Source organism: Amblyomma maculatum, chromosome 6 (genome assembly GCF_055883805.1).
Source record: "Amblyomma maculatum isolate TAMU_Amacu chromosome 6, ASM5588380v1, whole genome shotgun sequence".
Classification (NCBI taxonomy): Eukaryota; Metazoa; Arthropoda; class Arachnida; order Ixodida; family Ixodidae; genus Amblyomma; species Amblyomma maculatum.
This window is the reverse complement of record NC_139349.1, coordinates 164,497,851-164,517,973: the sequence shown is the minus strand read 5'-3', so window position 1 is coordinate 164,517,973 and position 20,123 is coordinate 164,497,851. Positions and strand designations below refer to the sequence as shown.

At 46.3% G+C, this 20,123-nt stretch overlaps 1 protein-coding gene across 1 annotated transcript in view; it reads left to right on the top strand.

The window, feature by feature from the left end:
• Nucleotides 1-20,123, top strand: part of LOC146187335 (cell adhesion molecule Dscam1-like) — a 668,136-nt gene that overhangs the window by 202,455 nt on the left and 445,558 nt on the right. Inside the window, exon 4 of the mRNA XM_084607643.1 lies at nucleotides 10,731-10,954. Within this exon, the coding sequence (XP_084463769.1) occupies nucleotides 10,731-10,954 (224 nt within the window). The remainder of the gene's footprint in view (nucleotides 1-10,730; nucleotides 10,955-20,123) is intronic.

Below are 20,123 nucleotides of genomic sequence, written 5' to 3'. Positions count from 1 at the left end.
GTTCTGTACTTCTGCAGAAAATAAAACAAAATGAATGAATGAATGAATGAATGAATGAATGAATGAATGAATGAATGAATGAATGAATGAATGAATGAATGAATGAATGAATGAACTGCATCAAGATGCAGAATACTTACATATTCGATAACTAGAAATAAACCTGTGCTAGTAAATTCGGTAAAACAGCTCTAAATTACCGGTTACAAAGAATTATATAAACCAACACGTCTCATACAGGAGCGAGGCTTCCTTTATACAGTAAACCTTGGCATTGAAATTCCGACTGGGATCAACGCCCGCAAAAAAAGCAGACCACTATGCTTTGGCAAAAACGATGAAAAATATGGAAACAAAAATTTGTTCTGTTTAATGGTGCGCAGGACCACGAAATAGAGATGGGTGTCTTTATATTGCATTGAAGTGGTGTTTACCTACCAGCCGTTTTCCAACAGGTAAAAGCAAAGTCGAGCTCTTAAATCTTCCGAGACAGGTTTGTCCTTCGTGTTAAAATCTAAACAGCGCTCAGTTTTTAGAGCGGGAGGTTTTTAATTAGAGTTTAAGGAATCATGCTCATGAATTTCAAAAAAATTCGGGCAGCAGAATGAGTGAACACATTCGAAAATGCCGCAAATAATGACTCCCGACGTTAAAGATACCTCGGTGTTCGCAGTTACAAGGTGCAACTAGGAAGAGAAATCATCTCATCTGACGAGAGTAGGAAATCTGGAAGCTCGTGCGTAAGCAGTCACTCAATTCTTCTCTCAAGGAAAAAAAGCTGAAATATCTCGCCTTGAAATCATGTTTGCACTTTCAAGGAGGATATCATGTGAGTGCGTTGATACGATCGTATGTGATTTCGTGTCCTTCTTTTTGTTGATATGATCTCCTGCGTATATAAGCAAGTGGTCTGTCAAAAATAACCTCAGCGTTAGTCAACGCTCACTTTTGTCAACTGTTTTTTCTAAAGTGTTTTCCTGCGATGTCAAAAAAGAAACAACAGTAAAAAGAACTGTAAAAAAGAACTGTCGTATAAGCAAAACACTCTGCACCGTGAAATAATTACACTCAGGTTGTGTAAGTCTGAGCACTCACAACAATAACAAGAAGCAAAATAATTTTGTCCAGCAGCCGTGTTTGTCTCATGTGCAGCCGATACCACGAGACACGGGTGCTGACGGGGTGCGCATCTCCCTTCCTGCTGCAACCAAAATCACCGTCGCCATCGCGCACCACGCGAGCCATGGTTATAGCATCGCCATCAGAACAGCCTGTCGCTGCCACGGGCTCCCCATCAATAAGCCGCGTCGGGCGTGTTGCGGCCGAACGTTGTGCTCCTCTTGGGACCTGCTCCTCTTGCCTGCGTCTCCCTTCCCCGCGAGCTTCAGGATCCTGCGCGCCTGCGGCTGACAAGCTTTTGTTTTCCGATATTGTAATCTGCCATAAACTGCTGTTAGCGAGTTGCATCGCTTTATCAGTATGTGTTTTCATCATCTCATCGCGTTTACGTGTGCTGTTTTCCCGTTTCCCTTGTTTTACGCGATAACGTAAGGGCACCGTGTCGCAAAGAAAAACGAGCGTCGGCGCTGTCGTGGTTGTGAAGCGAAAGTCAACTCGTTTCTACGCACGTGATTTTGTATCAAAGCTGCTACGAAATCGTTTTTTATGCAACGTTCAGGGTGCTCTCGTACTATTTGGATACCTTTCTAACATCCATCTGATAGTCAATTTGGCGGCTCCTTTGAGATGGGGATCCGAACCTCCAACTGTATCTCCATTTGTATGCCTTCGTTAGTGTTGGTGTCCACAGAACCGTGAGACGGCTACAGCGCCTTCGCTTAAAAAAAAAATATATATATATATATATATATATATATATATATATATATATAAAATATAAAAACTGACCGCATACCTCATAATCATTAGTAAATGTAAGCACAAAGTGCATGGTTAAGCGTACCGGTAAAATTGTACCGGCAAAAATGGGCACAAGCGTCCCCCGGCCTGGCGCTTTCTGACAGGTTTCTCTTGTGGGGTGGTAACAACTTTTATTGCCACGAAATGAAAGGAATTATTTCGGGCTGGGGCGAGTCTAGGGTGGCCTCCAGTCGGGAGCGACCTCTTGAGCTCGCGTGACGAGGGCCAGTTGCGTAGTTTTCCTTGGGCTGGCCAACAGCTTGTCCCATTCCTCCGCTGAGGGAGCTGGCAAGAGCGTCTTTGGAGGGGGATTGCTGGCGCATTCCCACAGTATATGGTCTTGAGTGGCCTGCGTCCCGTCACCGCAGTGCCGGCATGCAGGGTTGAATTCTCCGTTTGTAATTAACGATAGTCGGTAGGGGCTAAGAATGGCCTTTGTTTGTAGGCGTCTGAGTGTCGTGGCTTGCGCCCGGTCGAGGTCGGGGTGAGGGGCGGGGTACGTGCATCTTAGCTCGCGATAAAAGTTTGTTACCTCCGCGTATGTGCGCGGTGCCTCCACAGGCGCGTCCGTTCCCGATAGATCTCCCGTCTCCCGGTTGGTTAAGCCTCGGGCTAGACGGTCGACCCCTTCGTTTCCGGAGTTACCCGCGTGAGCCGGAACCCATACGAGATTGATGTTGTGATTGAGAGATCGGTTGCGCAGAATTCGCGCCGCGAGTGCGCTTACAGAATTTTTGGCGAAATTTTGAACGGCGCTTTTTGAGTCGCTTAGAATAGTTTTGGTGTGGGGATCCGCGATGGCCAGTGCGATAGCTACTTCCTCTGCCTCGCATATGGAGCTAGCATGAAATGTTATAGCGTTAATGAAGGTTGACTTTGGAGTGGCCATACATGCCACGTATGCTCCGTTTTTGATGTGCTGAGCTGCATCCACGTACACTGCTTGTGGATCGTCCTCGTACTGTTTCTCAAGAGTCTGTGCCCTTGTCTTCCTGCGGGCATCATGTCTACCTGGTAGCATGTTTTTGGCTATTGGTTTAACAACTAGTCTACTAGTTATGTCAGCCGATAAATGGGATGTTGCGCACACCTCCTCAGTGGGGTGGATGTGGAGCTTGTCGAGAATTACGCGTCCCGCAAGGCTGCGTGACAGGCGGGTCACTTGTGCTGTCTTATGGGCTTCAATTAGTTCAGATAGTGTGTTAAAAATTCCTAACTGCAGTAGTCGATCTGAGTTAGCGTATACTGGTAAGCTAAGGGCCGCTTTGTATGCTGTTCTAATTATGCTATTAAGTGCATGTTCGTCCCTACGACGCAGATGATAGTACGGGCAAGCGTACATGATTCTGCTTATCATAAAGGCTTGGATAATCCTGCACAGGTCTGCTTCTCTCATACCCCTGCGACGTGTGGCAATGCGTCTCACCAGCCCACCTATCTGGTGCGCCGTGACGCGTAGCCGGCGTATAGCTTCTGTGTTCTGCGTATTATTCTGAATCAACATTCCGAGAACTCTGATCGTGGCTACCGGGGGTATCGGATGGTTGTCAATGTGTAACTGGATAGGTTCTCGAGAATCTGGCTTTACCTGTGAAGCTTGTTTGTTCCTTATAACTAATAGTTCTGATTTAGCCGGTGAACAGGTAAGGCCGTTTTCCTGCACATAAGACTGTACCGTGTCGATAGCTCGTTGTAATGAATCTGTAATATCTCCATCGGAGCCAGAATTGGTCCATATGGTGATGTCGTCGGCGTATATGGAATGATGTATGTGTGGGATATCATCTAACAGACGCGGGAGGCCGCTCATAACGATGTTGAAGAGAAAAGGTGAAAGTACGGCGCCTTGCGGTGTTCCTCTCGTCCCTAGTGTAATTTTGTCGCTAACTTTGTCAACGAAATGGAGCGTAGCCGTACGCGCATTCAGAAAGGCAGCGATGTAGTCGTATGTCCGTTTGCCTACGTGTAACTGTGAGAGGTGATTGAGGATGGAAGCGTGTGACACATTGTCGAAGGCCTTACTCACATCGAGTCCCAGGATGGTTCGCGTGGCTCTTATGCGATTTGTATCTAGAATGTCTTGTTGGATTTGCCACATAATGTCCTGAGTCGAAAGACCTGCTCGAAACCCAATCATGGACGGGGGAAACGTGCCTTCCGCATCGGTGTGCATAAGGAGCCTGTTTAAGACAACGTGTTCCATTACCTTCCCGAGACATGACGTTAGCGAGATTGGGCGGAGGTTCCCCATCTCGAGTCTTTTGCCCGGTTTAGGTATGAAAATAATTTTAGCGTGCTTCCATTCCTCAGGGACGCTGCCCTCTGTCCAGTACCTGTTGAAGAGGTCCGTAAGAGCCTCTACTGACTGGTCTTCTAAATTGCGCAACATCTTATTGGTGATGCAATCTTCCCCCGGTGCCGAGGTGGTGTTAATTTTGTTAAGAGCAGCCCTAATCTCTGCTACGGTAAAGACGCTATCCATGCGAGGATTATCCAATCCTGAGTACCCATCTGGCGTGGGTATATCCTGGGAGGTGTTAATGTATTTATCTTTTAAAGTGGTCATGAGCTCTTCGTCGGTGCCTTGGAAAGATTGCGAGATCCTATGTAGGTTCTTGTGGGAATCTGCCTTAGTTCTCGTAGGGTCCAGTAAATGTCTAAGTAAAAACCACGTGTTCTTGTTGCCCAGTTGCCCATTAAGGCGGTCGCAAGTCTGATGCCACTGTTCTCGGCTAAGTTCCCACGAGTAAGCCTCGATTTCCTTTTCAAGCCGGGTTAGCCGAATTTTTAAACGTCGGTTATGCTTATTTTTACGCCATCGAGCATGGATACTTCCTTGTGCTTCAATCATGTGCACTAGCTTAGCGTCCGGACTGGGGCTGCTGTCCTCAAGGGCAACAGTTTTTGAAGTGTTTGCGGCGTCTTGCAACAGACGCTCCGTCCATTGTCTTAAATCTACTATACTTTCCGCTGGCCTTTGCGAGCGGACATATCTAAAGGCGTCCCAGTTCGTGTGCTTCACTTCCTGGCGACGCATTTTGCAATGCGTAGCTCGGAAAGTGGTACATAGTACATAGTGGTCGCTTCCTATGTTCTCTTGTCGCGGCACTAAGCCATCGCCTGCAATTGTGCGGCCATAGGTTGGCACTTGCGGTCAGTGGCGTTCTCCTCGCCTTCGTGAGCGGCCGCACAATCGTGGTGTCGTCGGCAGGGTAGAGTCTTCTGCCGTGGCGTCTAACTCACAAAGCGATCACGTTTCGCAAAGCGCTTCCTACATCTTCTTAAGTCAGGCTCCATTGCTCGGCATAGGCAGCTTTGACAATGGCGGCTCTGAAATTTAGAACAGTGCAGGTGGGTACGCGGCCACGCACAGACGCTGGCCTGACAAGAACGTAGGAGAAGCAGCGTGTTCGAGTGCTCCCCGAATGTCTACACAACGGTGTGCTAGAGCGAAGAACGTCATCAGCTGACGACGGAACGAATCAGACTCGACTCCAAATAACCGAACGCTTTTCGAGCTGCTTCCGCCTCTACCGCCTTCGTCGGGCGGCGTTCTACGTGCGACTGTTCGGCGCAATCCTCGGGTAGGGCGCGGAAGCCTGAGGGTGGTAGTGGTGGTGGTGAAAAACGTTTAACGACTCAAATGGGGTGGAGGTATGCATGAGCCGGATCTCTTAAGAACCGGCCCTTACAAATACTATGTGGGGTCCCTAGTACGGGACCCCAGTGGCTTCGGCCGCTGCCCGAACGTCCTCGACCAAGACCTTTTGGGCCTGCAGGTCATAGCATCCGAGCTGGGTCGCCTCCCAGTCCTCCCGAGTGGGGTTGGGTTGAGGAGGAATAGCTGGGTTGGATGGGCAAGCCCATACCATGTAGTAGATGTCCGAAAACTTCTCCGCACAGTGCGGACAACTACCAGTGAAGAAAGGATTAAAATGTTGAAGTGCTGCAGGGCACAGAAGAGTGTTGGTATAGAGATGGTGTAGAAGCCGCTCCTCCGTCTTAGATATACCTTTATTCGGGCGAGGGTAAATGCGATGGCAAGATTAATAATAAAGAACAATGTCTTTAAAAGAATAAGCGGTTTTGAATTCGAGATCATGATCTAGGGGGTCGAGATGGGAGGCTCGGAAAGAAAGCGCGCGGGCGGTGGCGTCGGCTGCCTCATTTCCCTCGAGACCCATATGAGCAGGAGTCCATACTACTTTCCGGTGAGCGGGGTCCCCGTTATAGGTGCAATTTTTGCCTTAGAGAACTCGTCTCGTGAAATCTCATTCGGTGCCCGGATGTTCACGTTTCGGTGCCCAATTGTTGGCGGTCGATTATATTTCGACGCCCCTGAAGGCCGCCGTCAACGGGAGCTAAAAGGATTTGTTGCTTAAAATCACAAAATGAAAATGTTAAACGGCGCTATCGCATCTTCACTGAATATAAATCCTGAACACCCCCTAATTGTTCTATGCACCCTATAACATTGCGATATTTGCACTATTTTAACGCTTCTACATCACTCCAAGGGCTTGCTATCTAGAGTTTGTCTCTATCCTTAGATATCTCAGACAACACGAAATTTATTTCTCTTCTTGACCCACGGAAAAGGTCGCAAAAAAGCGGCACAACCAGCTTGACGGGTGCGCCAGAGCTTTTCATGCAGAGCTGTTGGTAATGAACTCATACAACGCCCAGAAACTACCCTTTGATATTACAAAAATCTAGTAGTGGGAAGATCTTGCTTTGGAGAAGTAAAGCAAGCTATAGACACAGGCGCTGTCCCGCACACGTATTGCAAAAATTTTATGTGCACATCACAACGGTGATAATGATGCCAAAAGGAAACCACGAAACACAGAACTTTTATTTGATCGCAATACTGCTATCTTGTCAACGTTTTTTTGCGTTGCTAGGAGCCAAGACCTTCATCAAGCTGCTCGATGGGTTTTAGTTTCATTTTCTACAATGAAGTAAAATAAACACTGAAACAGTCACAATGGTTAAAAATTCTAAAAATATATTTGGGGCTTGTTTTTTTCGACCATTTCGCAAATCAGAGCTGCGAATGCACCACGTGCACTCGTTTCCACTATCCTTATTTTAATTGAAATAGAGGCAGAAAACTCCCATTTCAAATAAATTAACGCACTTCCATAATTCATTCGTCCATATGCTGACCGTTCATCGGCATATACATTGCGAGACGATCATTAGCACTTTTATAAGTGTTCGGGCATGTCAGTAAATGATAAAACAATTTGCATTCCCGTCCCGTCTGAAAGTGCTCATATCTAGGCACACAGGTGGATTGAAGGCGGGCTTTAGTAGAGAGTGCCTCCGTCTATTGAGGGGAGTCCGTTTGCTTCATCTGGTCAGCAGCCGACAGAGCTGGCGGATGACGTCATAAACAAGGCATGCATGCAATGGAAATTTCTGGCCGGATATCGACTGTGTAATGCTGTCAAATGCAGAGTGGAGGGGTCGGAATATCTTGGATTGGTGAAATAATAGTACTAAATTGGAACCAAAATTTTCTTGATGGAGCTTCGCAGTAAACGGCTGACATCTAACGTATTGCGGTAACAAGCTTATTAGATTTGATGCTGCATTGCGTCGCCATCAATAGGCAGCGCTCGCGCGACGCTGAGAGAGGGTTCACGTGTGCAGCTCTTACTGCTCTGCAATGTGTTTTCAAGCCGTTTAGCTTTAGCCTCAGTGGCTTTGTGTTGCTTTTTACAGTCAATATGAGTCATTAGATCCACCTTTTTGGCTAGCAAACACCTCACTAAGTGAGTGAGCTGTCACATAGTCCAAGAGGGGTATAATGGTGTCTGCACAGGTCTCACTTTAGGGAGGGGCTGGGTTCGAATCCCGAGTGCGACCGGGTACCTTGCGACGAGCAAATTGGCACATGCTTATCTCTGCGCTTAAGTTGGTTGAACTGCTTGGGTCAAGGTGAAAACAGCCATCAAAAAAGACGCTACACACCGCAGAAGACTTCAAGTACGAAAGGCTTGTGTACGCGAAGTCTTCTGCACTATGTAGCGTATTTTTTGTTGACTGTTTTTACCTTGCACCATAAAGCAACTAGCTCAGAAACAAATCCTTCTTCTTGGGTCGTTTATCCCACAATGAGGAAAGGTTTGATAGCTTTTGTGGGGTTTAACGTCCCAAATGCGACTAAGGCTAGGTTAAACTACGTAGTGGAGGGCTCGACCACTTGGGGTCCCTTAACGTACACTGACATCGAACAGCACACGAGTGCCTCGCTTTTCGCTTTCACCGAAAAGCCATGGCCGCGACTGGGATACGATCCCGCTTCCTAACGCTGCAAGATTTGCCCGTCGCGTCACGTTTTAAGATTTACCCGCCGCTGAGAAAGGTGCAGCAACCAACATTCCACGGCCTTCGTTAAATCCGAACGGTGCACGCGGCAACGCGAATAAGATGAGTGATCACGAGTTCATTAATCCCACTTAAAAGAAAAATTCCAATCGTAGGCCAGAAGTTGATGCAAGCCATACCCACGCATCGGTCGATTTGGATTTTTGTCGAAGGATGTGGTGCCAAATGAATGCTTCTTTGAGGGTGCAGGTCCGAAATGTTCATGACAAGTGGTTGTATCGCACTGAGCATGCATGCAGCGCGCAGTGTTCAGAAGGGAGCCGATAACTTCAACAATTTTCTTTTTTAATATTGCCATTTCAGCCCCTCACGCCAGCTATCGGTGCTGGTGTATCGTGTGAATCCTGTTTTTGGATGTCGCAAGGCTCGCGTGATGTCACCGGGAAAGGGCTATCACTGGCGGCATGCAAGCATGGCCACGGTAGGTCTCGAGGGTACTGATGTGAACGGGATCGGGGGCCTAGGCTTCATGGGAAGCAGAGACGAAGAACCAGGAACAGCCAGGGAGGAGAGACGAAGAAGAACGTTTTATACAATTTTTACACCATGGAATATTTACAGGTATGAGGAAGAAAACGGAGCTCTCATTGGAGACAATTTCCACCACTTAAATACGGTCGGTTGTCCCCATTTCCCTAATGCGAGAAACAAAGTTCAATCGGCGTAGTCCAATCAGTGAGACACAAGAGATGACTCGGTGTACCTCCCATTGACGAGGGTGGTGCTCGAACCTCCTCTCACATTTTTCGGTGGCAAGGGCGAACTTCTGTGGTGTCGATGACGATTTTCTGCGCGTGATGGAGATCCTTCACCAGGGCGATATATCCCGCGAATTCGCCCTCTGGCGGCGATCATTTCCCCTGCGTAATTCCAGGAAGGTCACCTGCTTCGAGAATTCGGCGAGCGGGGTCAGGCTGCTGGGTGAAGCGCCTCTGGTATATTCAACACAAGGACAGGTTCCCCACTGTCGCCGCCGTGGATGCCAATAGGAATTAAGGCCCGAAAGGCAGTCTATCTCCATCTCGAAGAGGGGAGGCGGGGAGGGTTGGCCGCCGCCGCAGTAAACAAAGGGTCACTCCCCCGCCGCCGCTTCGATGCCTTTGGCAGCGGTCGCTCGCTATAGTCCGCTAAACCCGTTTTTCTGTCTTCAACTGCTGGAGACTGCGCGAACCTCGGCTGGAGCCCCATTCACAACAGTACCCCCCCTCCCCTCAAGACGAGCCGTGATCGGACAGGAGAAGGTTGCCCGTTCCCCCTTGCCCTTCTCTCTTTTACAGTTAAGTTGGGGTGGGTGACCAAGCCGCAAAGAAAAAAAAATAGCTGAGCTTGGTTAGCTTGGTGGCGCATTCGTCGGCCGAGCGATATATCGGTTTGATCTGTTTATGATTTTCGCGCCATGTGCAGCGTAAGTGCGGAGATGAACAACATGAATGCAGTTTTTAATTACCGATATGTCTCGTGTGCCGGGAGTCGATGGGCGATTTCATATTTTTTAGTATTGTCTGCTTCTTTCACCTACAGTGGACACCTTTTTAGAGTCCCTTTATATGATTTAAGACCGAGTGAGCAAGGCAATGGAAAAGATACGTCCTTCGACGATGCCGAGCAATTTTTAAAGTACCACAACTGCATAGATCTCTTTCATCCAGCTCCTTCGGCGGGGACAGCGACTGCTACTTAGTAAGTAAATTAACGACAATCAATGAACGCATTATTTCTCCCTGAATTGCTTTTCGCACAGGGTTGCCAGAATTTCTTATGGTTCGTCCATTTTCATTCTAATTAGATATTTTTGAAGTTTCCGCCATTTGGATGAAACTTTGCTCTTGAACCGTGCTCGATGGCGTACGTCTGATGTCGAGACACGGTGGCAGAAGCACAAATAACGTGCCGCGTTTACAGCTACAATGCGTGATCACAATGTGCAATCAAGAAACTCAATGCACTGAAAAGACACCAAACAACTCGATCTGTGCTTTTACGACGCTATATTTTCTGCAACCGCACTTTGCTGTAGCAGCTAGAGAAGTCACGTGACCACCCTCGGGGTCAGAGATCGACCCAGTGCCGTCCGCTCAAGAGGTTGAGCTCGTTCTTAAGAGCCAAAGCCATCAACTGGCCACAAAAATGTAGCGTACAGTAGTGGATAAGAGCGGAATTGAACCGCAGTCGCTGTTTCGGGCGGACGCACTACCGCCAAGTACTCCCATCCTCGATGCCTCTACTAACTCAGTCTTTCGCGGAGCGATTGCTGAAGCTGTGCGTAGGAGTTGATGGATAGGGAGAAAGGTGCTTTCGTTTAGGGGGCAGCTTCAAGAGTAGAGGGAAGGAATTAAAACGTTTATTTCTTGACCCTGCCACCCTTATTTTTTTCTAACAGCAAATTGAGCCCGACCTTTTCTTTGGTGTTTTAGGAGAAACCGGCTGGTCCCTGGAGAGCAGCGGGTCGCACTCCCACCACGTACGCCCATCGTCCACGGCGGCAGAGCTGCGCCGAGCAGGTGGCTCGGACGAGATACCGCGCAAGGAGCGCGTTGCCGAAACGCCCAACGGAGACCAGACGGGGCCCGCCTTCGTGCAGGAACCTCCCAGCAGAGTGGTCTACTTGAACACCACGGGCGCCTGGATTCACTGCCAGGTACGTGCAGAGAGACACAACGAATCTACCGAGCTGTCTATGTGCTTGCTAAGGTGCGGAAGTTCCGTCACATAAATTAATTTATAAAATGGAAAGTCGCCTAGACGTCTTACGCTCTGTGGTCACCGCAACTTCACCGAGAATGGATGAACGAAGGAGCTAGAGACGAAGGAAAATCTCCGTTGTGGAGGAGTGCGGAATATTGTCGGTCATCGAAATATGGTTTACATAAGCTGGCGATTCTCGTATTTTACCTCCATTGATATACCGCCGCGGCTGGGGTTAATTTAAAGAAAGAAAAACGATCTCTCAGGACTACCCCTTGGAGGAGGAGCATGCATGGCAAAATTACTTTTGAGAAGGAAATAAATGCATTACAAATTGTTTTGCTGAAAGTCGCAGACTGGTGATTAAATTAGATTACACCTTGAAGATCCTAAAAATGGATAATAATGCGTTGCAATTACTCCGACTGAGTAATTGGGTCACTTTTAAATTACTTTCTAGTTTTCATGCGTGCAAAAACTAAGGAAAGCTACTAAACAAAACATGTTCTCCAGACGCGAAGCACGCACATTCTTTTATCTTTCCTCCAGATTCCGGTGAGCTATCTCTTCTCTCTTTTTTACAGCACTTGCCATTACAAAAATAAGCAAACCGCAACAAAATAACAAAGGCAGAAGCGTAGTCGAACGGTTTGTGAAATGAGCGGCGAATCCAGCGTCTTGCTGGCCCGAAGCTTTCTCCGCCATTTGAGGGGCCTGAAGAAGCTAGGTTATTTGTTGTTTCCATAGTCCCAAAAATTGACCTCGGCCCCTTGCGTTCAGTAATGCTCACGCCACGGTGGCTCACACCATGGACCTTTCCGCTTATCTCCTCCCGCCATCACCCACCTTCGCCCCGTGGTAACGAGTGTAACCAGGCACTACTGTGACCTATCCGCCGCAACACGGAGTGCTACTGTGCCGCGCTCCCAACTAGTTTTCATCTCCGGCCTTCTTGCACCACCCGTCCCTTGTATCCTGCTGCTTGTAGAATGGTTGCCATGGGATAGCCACACTAAGTAACTCTGCTGTATACGAGGTCTCAGAGGCAATGTTCTGCTCAATTCTGTCTCCTTTTGCTGATCGGTTACGCTGACTTCGGCTGGCCGCACGTCGTTTCTGCTTTCGCGGCACTCTACTTTGTGGTCTATGGAAAGAGTAGTGGTGCACTTTAAGTAAATTCATGAGGAATTATGCACTTTTGCTGCGAAATCACTGCCAAAAGTAATTCATTACATTACTAAACAATACAATATGTAATTACTGTAATTGAATTACTGCCATGTCTGAGGATGCGGAAGTTCTAAGAAGCGAAAATTTCAGTGTGTTGTACAACACAAACCACGCCTCTGAGGGGATTTGAAAAATGGTTGCACTGAGGCTAAAGAGGGGGCGAAGGAGAACAGCATGTACATCCCTCGTGGTAACCGAAAGTACAGACAGGAATAAGCGGAGAACGAAAACAGAAAGCTGCGTGGAGTTAGAAAGGATATACCGTAAAGCAGCTCGATACACCAGACTATGTGGAACAAGCAGGGAACGACACGAGCGCTGTCTAACAACGGAATTTTTATTTCTCGGAAGGTTAGTTATATAGGAACCAAACATAACAACCAAAACCATAAACCGTTAAAAACCGTACGCGCGTGCAAAGAGAGGCAAATGCTACCTCTGCGCAAATAGCTAGTTGAAGCTTTTCGCCCAGTTCAGATATGCAGAGGGCTAGTTAAAGGGTTTTTTGATAACAAAGGAGTCATATATATGTGCAGCTTCGCCTCTGTCAATCTTGGGGAAAGAGAGATTCGCACTCTCGGTGAATATGTGGCGGCCAGGTGACAGCAGATGCTTGCCATGTAATAGAATGCTAGTTATCTAAGACGATGCGATTAACTCTCCTCATCACGGTTTTTTTGATGGTCTTATGATGAGTTTGGCTTTTGGTTTTAATAATGATTGGTTCGCAGGAAGGGAAAGGTGCAATATCTGTCACACTTGTTTCTGTGGACACCTGAACCGCGCCGTAAGCGAAGAGTGGAAAATGTAAGGGAAGGTAGAAAGAGAGAAGAAGGAACCATAGTGAAGGGCTACGGAGTGATTTTGACCACCAGGGAACCTTTAACGTGCACTGACATCGCACAGCACACGCACGTCTCTCCGTTTCGCTTCCATCGAAATGTAGCCGCTGGCGATCGGGATCGAACCCGTTAACACTGGCACCGTAGTCGGACATTTTAACCACTGCACCCCCACAGCGGGGCTGCCTTTTGGTTTTAGATATTGTGTTTCGTGCCTATATAACTAACTTCTTCAGAAAAAAAATTCAGTTCTTAGAAAGTGCTCATGTCGTCCCCTGTTTCTTCCATTCTGTCTCGTGCATCGGCTGTTTTAAATGAATATACTGATCACACCGTTGTCTCCAAAATTCATTGCAAGCACTTAGATACCGCTTAAGTACTTTGTAAAGCGAAAGTGGTTATGGGAATCGTTGGGCTCAATTGCCGTGTTTCAACTCATTTGTTTCTTTTTTGTACTAATTTCTTTACTCAAGCTATATATGGCCTCAAGTGTATTAATTACGTTTAATTAGAGTTTTTGTCTAATGAAAGTAAAATCCTGCCTAATTATTCATTTTTAGAGATCTCGAAGTCTTTCCGCCGGATGTGACATCATTATTAATAAATTTATTTGTTTTTTAGCCAAAATAGGTCCTTCGGAGATCTGAAGTATTATTTACCCTTAATTACATGTTAATAATCTAATTCCACTCTAATCCGTCGTTTCTAACCAATTTTAACATTTTTGTAATTTTTAGACTCCGAGCCGTTTTCCTGAACCCTAAATTTATCAACGTCCGTTGCTATTTCGACGCAGATTTGACTTTTGTGGCTGAAACTAATTAACTTATTATTCTACAGTCATCAAGCATTGCTTATCAGGTTCATTTTGTCATCCTTTATCTCACAGAATTATTTTTTTCTCCTATTTGTATTCGTTCAAGCGCTAGCAGGGACGGACACCTCGCGCAGACGTGAACTTTCTGCGCACAGCATGAGCCTAGGAAGGCTGTCACCTTAAAGATTGCAGATAATTTCACCCAAAGCTCTAATAACATGCGGGAGAAATGTTGCTTTGGTTTCGTTCAGCCCCCTAGCTTTGTGCACTTTACTGAAATGTGCCACTAACTTTACACACACTTCATCACTGCTTTTATGGCGGCAATACTACAGCGCCATAATTGGACGTTGCCTTGGAAAAGCTTTACTGCGCATTTATTGTGTGGTTTCTATGCATAGCAACACGTTGCTGTGCGGCTGCCCCACACGCAAAGACAATATTTTTATAGCGTAGTGGCGTCGTTAATAGCGAACTGCGTGTTTTTTACGCCACACTACATGATCGCAAATTGTACAGTCCTGTGGGATGCACAGTCGCTCCAAGTAAAACTTGTTGCTGTGCTAGTTGGTTCATAATGGTACGGGAGCAAGTAAGCGCAAAGCAGACGAACGCAAGACAGGAGACAGGACAACGAGCGTTTCCTGTTCCGTTGTGTTGACAACGCACGTTTTCCTGTCTCCTGTCTTTTGTTCGTTTGCTTTGCGCTTACTTTCTCCCATAATTCCCGATCTCTCACCCCTCGTCGCAGTGGCCTTGGCGCTCTCGGTTAGGGTTTACCAATGTCAAATAAGCCTCACTCGTAGCCAGCCGATGAATTACACTGCAGTTGAGGACATGTGCATGCTTTCCCCCCTTTTTTGATAATATCTGAGAAAGACTTGAGGATATGGTAGCTGTTGCTGCTGAGCTCCTTACTGTATAACAATGTCGAACAATATTACTGAGATTTTTAAATCCCTCGCTAAGGAATATTCGGTTTTCCCTTTTTGTATTATTTTGTTATGTTTCGGTTACATTTCATTCTCGAAATAAGCCGATTTGAACAAGTAATTTTAGGAGAGTTAACTGCTGAACTATTTGGTTGCCAGGCATAATAAGCAGGAATTCAGCAAGCGCAACACAGGAACCCACAAGACGACACCACGGCGCCGTGGTGTCCTCTTTCTTATGTATGGCTGTGTTGCGCTGAACTACCTCTCCTTATGTACAACTAGTGAACTTATTAAATTTGAAGGTCAGGCCTTTATCATGATCATCAGCCGGACTATACCCACTGTAGGGCGAAAGAACCAGGTTAATTGGTGGAATATGGAAGACCATATTCCACCAATTAACCTGGTTCTTTGCTAGCTGCATCCACTTGACCCCTAAGAACTTCTTAATTTCATCCGCCCACCGAACTTTCTGCTGCCCCTGTTGCCCTTTCCTTCCCTTGGAATCCAGTTTGTTACCCTCAGCGACCGTCGGTTATCCTCTCTTCGCACTACATATCCTGCCCATGTCCATTTCATCTTCTTACTTTTCACTAGAATGTCAGTACCTTGAGTTATTTCTCTGACCCTCTCTGCCGGCTTCCCATTTATTAACGTTACTCCTACCATTTTCGTTCCATAGAACTTAAGTAGAACCCTTTTCGTTAGCCTCCAAATTTGAGTTGCATATGGGAGTACAGATGAGATGCAACTATTGTACTTTCCTCTTCAGCGATACCGGTCAGCTGCTAGTCATAATCTGGGAGTGCTTGCTAAATGCCTAACGTAAACTGCTGTTCTTTCCCGAGGCGGTTGAACATTACCTTAGTCTTCTGCGTATTAATTTTAAAGCCTACCTTTCTACTTTTCCTGTCTAGGTCTTCAATTATTATTTGCAATTGATCCCCTGAGTTACTTAGCAGGGTAATGTCAACAGAGAATCGCAGATTACTGATGTATTCTTCATCTACCCTTATCCCTAACTGCTCCCGTTCCAAATCTCTGAATACTTCCTCTAAGCAAGCCGTGAATAGTACTGGTGAGGTCGTGTCTCCTTGTGTAACACTATTCTTTATAGAAATTGTGTTATTTTCTTTATGCAGAACTATCGTTGCTGTGTACCCTCTATATATATCTTCCAGCACTTTCACGTACGGCTCGTCTACATTTCCGATTAATCAGAAAATACTCTTCAGTTCTCTTCATCACTAAGTTGGGAGCTATACCTTTGTATGGAGCTCTTTTCGGTTGCTGGTATAATATCTCGCTGTCGAAGGTTGCTTTCAATAGCAGTTAAGCTTCAAATAAACAATACATTATTTAATTTGAACTGTTAATATACTGTTATTGTTTAGTTTCTGGCATAACTACAAAAGCTAATATAAATAAGCGTGCAATTAGTCACACAATGGCAGGCCGCTACACTGCGGATATTGCACCAAAGTGGTCTATAAATAATAATTTTCTTCTTTTAACAGTATCCCCATAGACAACTAATACGCATTTCGCTTACAGCAGGCTGCCTGCTATATTTCAATTGAGGTAGACACCATTTGGCACCTTTATAATGGCGCGTGCCTAATTCTAATTGGCAATGGGATCGCGCATTTTCGCAAGCGCTACAAATGTCAAGCTCTCATCCATAATCTTCTTGCTGCCCTCAACAAGTACTATGACATCAATGGCTTCAGCCTGAAGAAGGTGTTTTTTTTTTTTTTAATATGTAATCTTTACCATTGCTTATTTTCTCTCATGGCATTTTTTTTTTGTGCTTACGTCAATAATATTTTTATTGCATTACACATTGATGCTTTGCTTTTTTTTCTGTTTAGAGTAAAAGTTTTCTCTATGATGTGTGCCTGTTGTAATTCCTCTTTGTATTTTATTGATGAAAGTTTACTTCACTCATTTTGTGGCTTTTACGCTACTCTCATGCATTGGGTCTCCTTGACCTTGTCATGTTGCTAGTTTTTGGGCCAGGAGTACTTTCCTGATATGTGGAAAAATAAGTATATTTTATATAAATAGTAATGTGGGCTTCCTCGCCCACTGAGATCCTAGGCACGCAAGCCTGTGCGCCGCGCGCTTCCTTTTCTTTTTCCGAGTGCGGATGTACTCGGCTACTCCCCGACGGTGCATGCCCGGCTCTGATGTATCGCGGCGGCGAAGTTTGATAAGCGCTGAACAAGCAGCCGCCGGTGAGGATTTTCGGGAGGAATGAGGCTGCACTATGACATGCTGCCGGCGGGCACGCTTGTTGCGACGGCCCGTCTTAGTCTGGTGTCGACCATTCTGGCCCTGCAGCAGAGAAGCAACAGGGGCAAGCCTCAGGACGGAGCCTATTGCTGCACCCGGCGTGAGTGCTGCTTCCTCTGCAGCCCGTCTTTGAGCCATGTTGTTAGGGATTGTTCAATAAATCAATATTTATTTCAGTTTGTACGTGCAAACTGGGGAGGGTGAGAAAAAAAAGGTAAATATACATCGCTTGACGAGCGGTGAAGCTCCTCTTCTCAGAAATCGGACCCGCCGTTTAAACGCCACTGACGACATTCCTTTCCTATTTCTTTTGATACAATACCTGTGTAGCACCTTCTTGTGGCTCTTGTTGTCCTGAAATAAACGGGTGTTTTTTATCAATTTTCGTGGCGTTTTCCTCGTCGGTTACCATGGCTTATGAACCCAATTCAAAAAGGCGTTGCCATTAATACCAAACATTTTACAGGTAAAGCTGTAATGGTATTGGTACAGCTCTCGTAGCCCCGCATTCTACAGCAAAATCTACAGCCTCACCTGTAAGGCGTGAACTACTTATTTACAAATTTATTAGCCACCTGTCACAATGCGCAGTTTCAAATGAATGAATTTATTTTAAGTCTGTCTGTCATGAAATGTGGCAGTTAAATATCACCTGCCAAATCAGGTAGGTCGTAATTAAGTTGAAACAATTTGACTGCTACCCATCGCCCTGTCCTGTAGCGCTTGACAGGAATTACGTTAACAGCAACCTGCCGCTGATCGAAGGTTCCTATTAAAGTACTTTCATAAGTTATTCCTGCCTGCCACGTTCGATGCTGAGTGGGCCTAGCGTCGTAGGTCTGAACCCACAGATCGATACTCACGCTCCTCGCTTGCTATATTCTTTATATTCAATAATAAACCAAGACAAACTAAAATGGCTGTGCACGTGAGAGAAAAGTCGACTACCCAAGCGTGGCTCTAGTGCATAGGCTGTCCGCTGAGGAAGGCCCACACTTGGGAGAGCCCAGTAGTCGCTTTCGTGCTAGGCCTTTAGAAAAGCCGCTCCAGACTTTAGGCGCCTCAGATAACTTCTTTGTAAGTACGCATTTCGATTGCGTGGCTTTATACATTTATTACCGTTTGGAAGATGTTAGCGCCTGGATGCTGTACATGTAAGGATTTTTCTAACACACACGTGAAAAAATCTCCGAAGGCAGGTTTGCTAGACACATGAAGTCACTATGCCAGTTGCCCCTCGCTAATGGGCTCGCGGACACTAAAGGGCCAATACATAGCTTAATCTAAATAGTATTAATGAGCAATTCCAAGTAGAACATGCCCATCGTCGGACAGCTCCGCGACGCTTTGCAGAGTACGGAGGCCGGGCGGGAAACACCGCTTTTGTCAACCATTTGCACTGGTCCTCCCCAATGTCGCTTCGTTTGCTAGCAGGAAAAGTGATGTCTGCTGAAACTCTGGACATTAAGGAAACGTAAGGAGAGAAGGAGAGGAGCTGCCCATCAAGGCAGCACATAGCACCTGTCCAGTACTGGGAGTGTACTGGCAACGTCCGACCCTGGATAGGACCAGTACATTGCCAACAGACTACATACTGGGCCTATGCTTTTTGCTGTCTGGGAACCAAAGTGCGCGCCACATACTGGGCCCATTGTTTTCAACATCGACCGAAAAATAAAAGTTTATACATATCTAACGTTTCTTTTGTTACAATTGCGGCTCGGCCTTTTAGTGCAACATCAACCAATTCATGCGCGTCAAACGTTCTGGCGCTGTGCTGGGTTTCTTGCTTTCTGGTGATCTTTGCACCAACATCATGTTTAATGCTGCTGGCTCTGTGCGTCTACTTGGCTTTTTTGACCTATGTATCGTTCCAGTAACAACTTTTCAAACTACATTCAGTTCTATGAATATGCCTATTTAATAAATGTAATGGGGGCGCAACCCAATCAAAACCTGATTCCTTTCTGTTCATTTTGTTTGTGCGTAAAGTAAGGAAGTGCAGCTTTTTTTTCTGAAGCGAAGGCGAAATAAAGAAAAAAGAAAGTGCTTGCTAGAGTGAGTCCGTCCGAAAAGTGTGGACCCGTCAACGAGGGTGCCCGATTCTTTCCGTGCTGCTCGTACCGGGAGAGGACCAAGACGCGTCGCTCTCTTTTCCCGGCACTCTGCGCCAGGAAATGGAGATGCGAATTGGATTCCTCTGAATTTAAAGCCGAGATGTCGCTCCACTTTCATGTCTCTCATTTGTCGGCCGTGAAAGGAGCAAAGCGAGCCCAAAAGAACGGGCCGACAGGATTTCAAATGCAGCGACGACAGAAATCAGGAACGTCTCCCCTCGACGCCACTGAACCACGGCGACATCTCAAAGGCGATGGCAGTTCCCTTGTCAAATGTAAGAGGAGACACAATGCCGAACCCTCGATGGTACTTGTCGAGAAAGTGCAAATTGAAGGACTCGCAGGCTAGAAAGCTCTCCTCTTAGTTAGCGAGAGAATAATGCTCTTTGTGGAGCCCCGTAGTTCTTTTCTCTTTATCCGAGTGCCTTTAGTGGCACTTCGGAAATGCTCGCGCAGATTGTGCTCCTAATGCTCTTCAGCAGACTTATTACTCCGTAGTTCATTCTGTGCTCTGCCTCGTATTACGGCTGAAACGTTTCGTATCCATTCGTTGCAGTCGGCTTATCACATCTAAAATACTGTTGAATCCATCGAGACAGGAAATTGTTAGCTTATGTTTTAAAAGCGTGCAAAAATGTTTGTTTTTTCATGGAGCATACAGTTTGTAATTTTTTTTTTTTGGTCAGCAATAGTTATAAGGAGCTATGACATGTTTTCGCCAAGGTTAAGTCAACGTGCTCAATTCCGAAGGTAAAACTAACTAAATGGCTAAATTTACTGCGAGCACGTTTACCCGCATCACAAATGACAGCGAGGAAGACCCCGTGATGACAGCTGTGCCTCTTACGCGATGCAACTTCGCCCCTCGGTTGTCGTCGAATTTGTG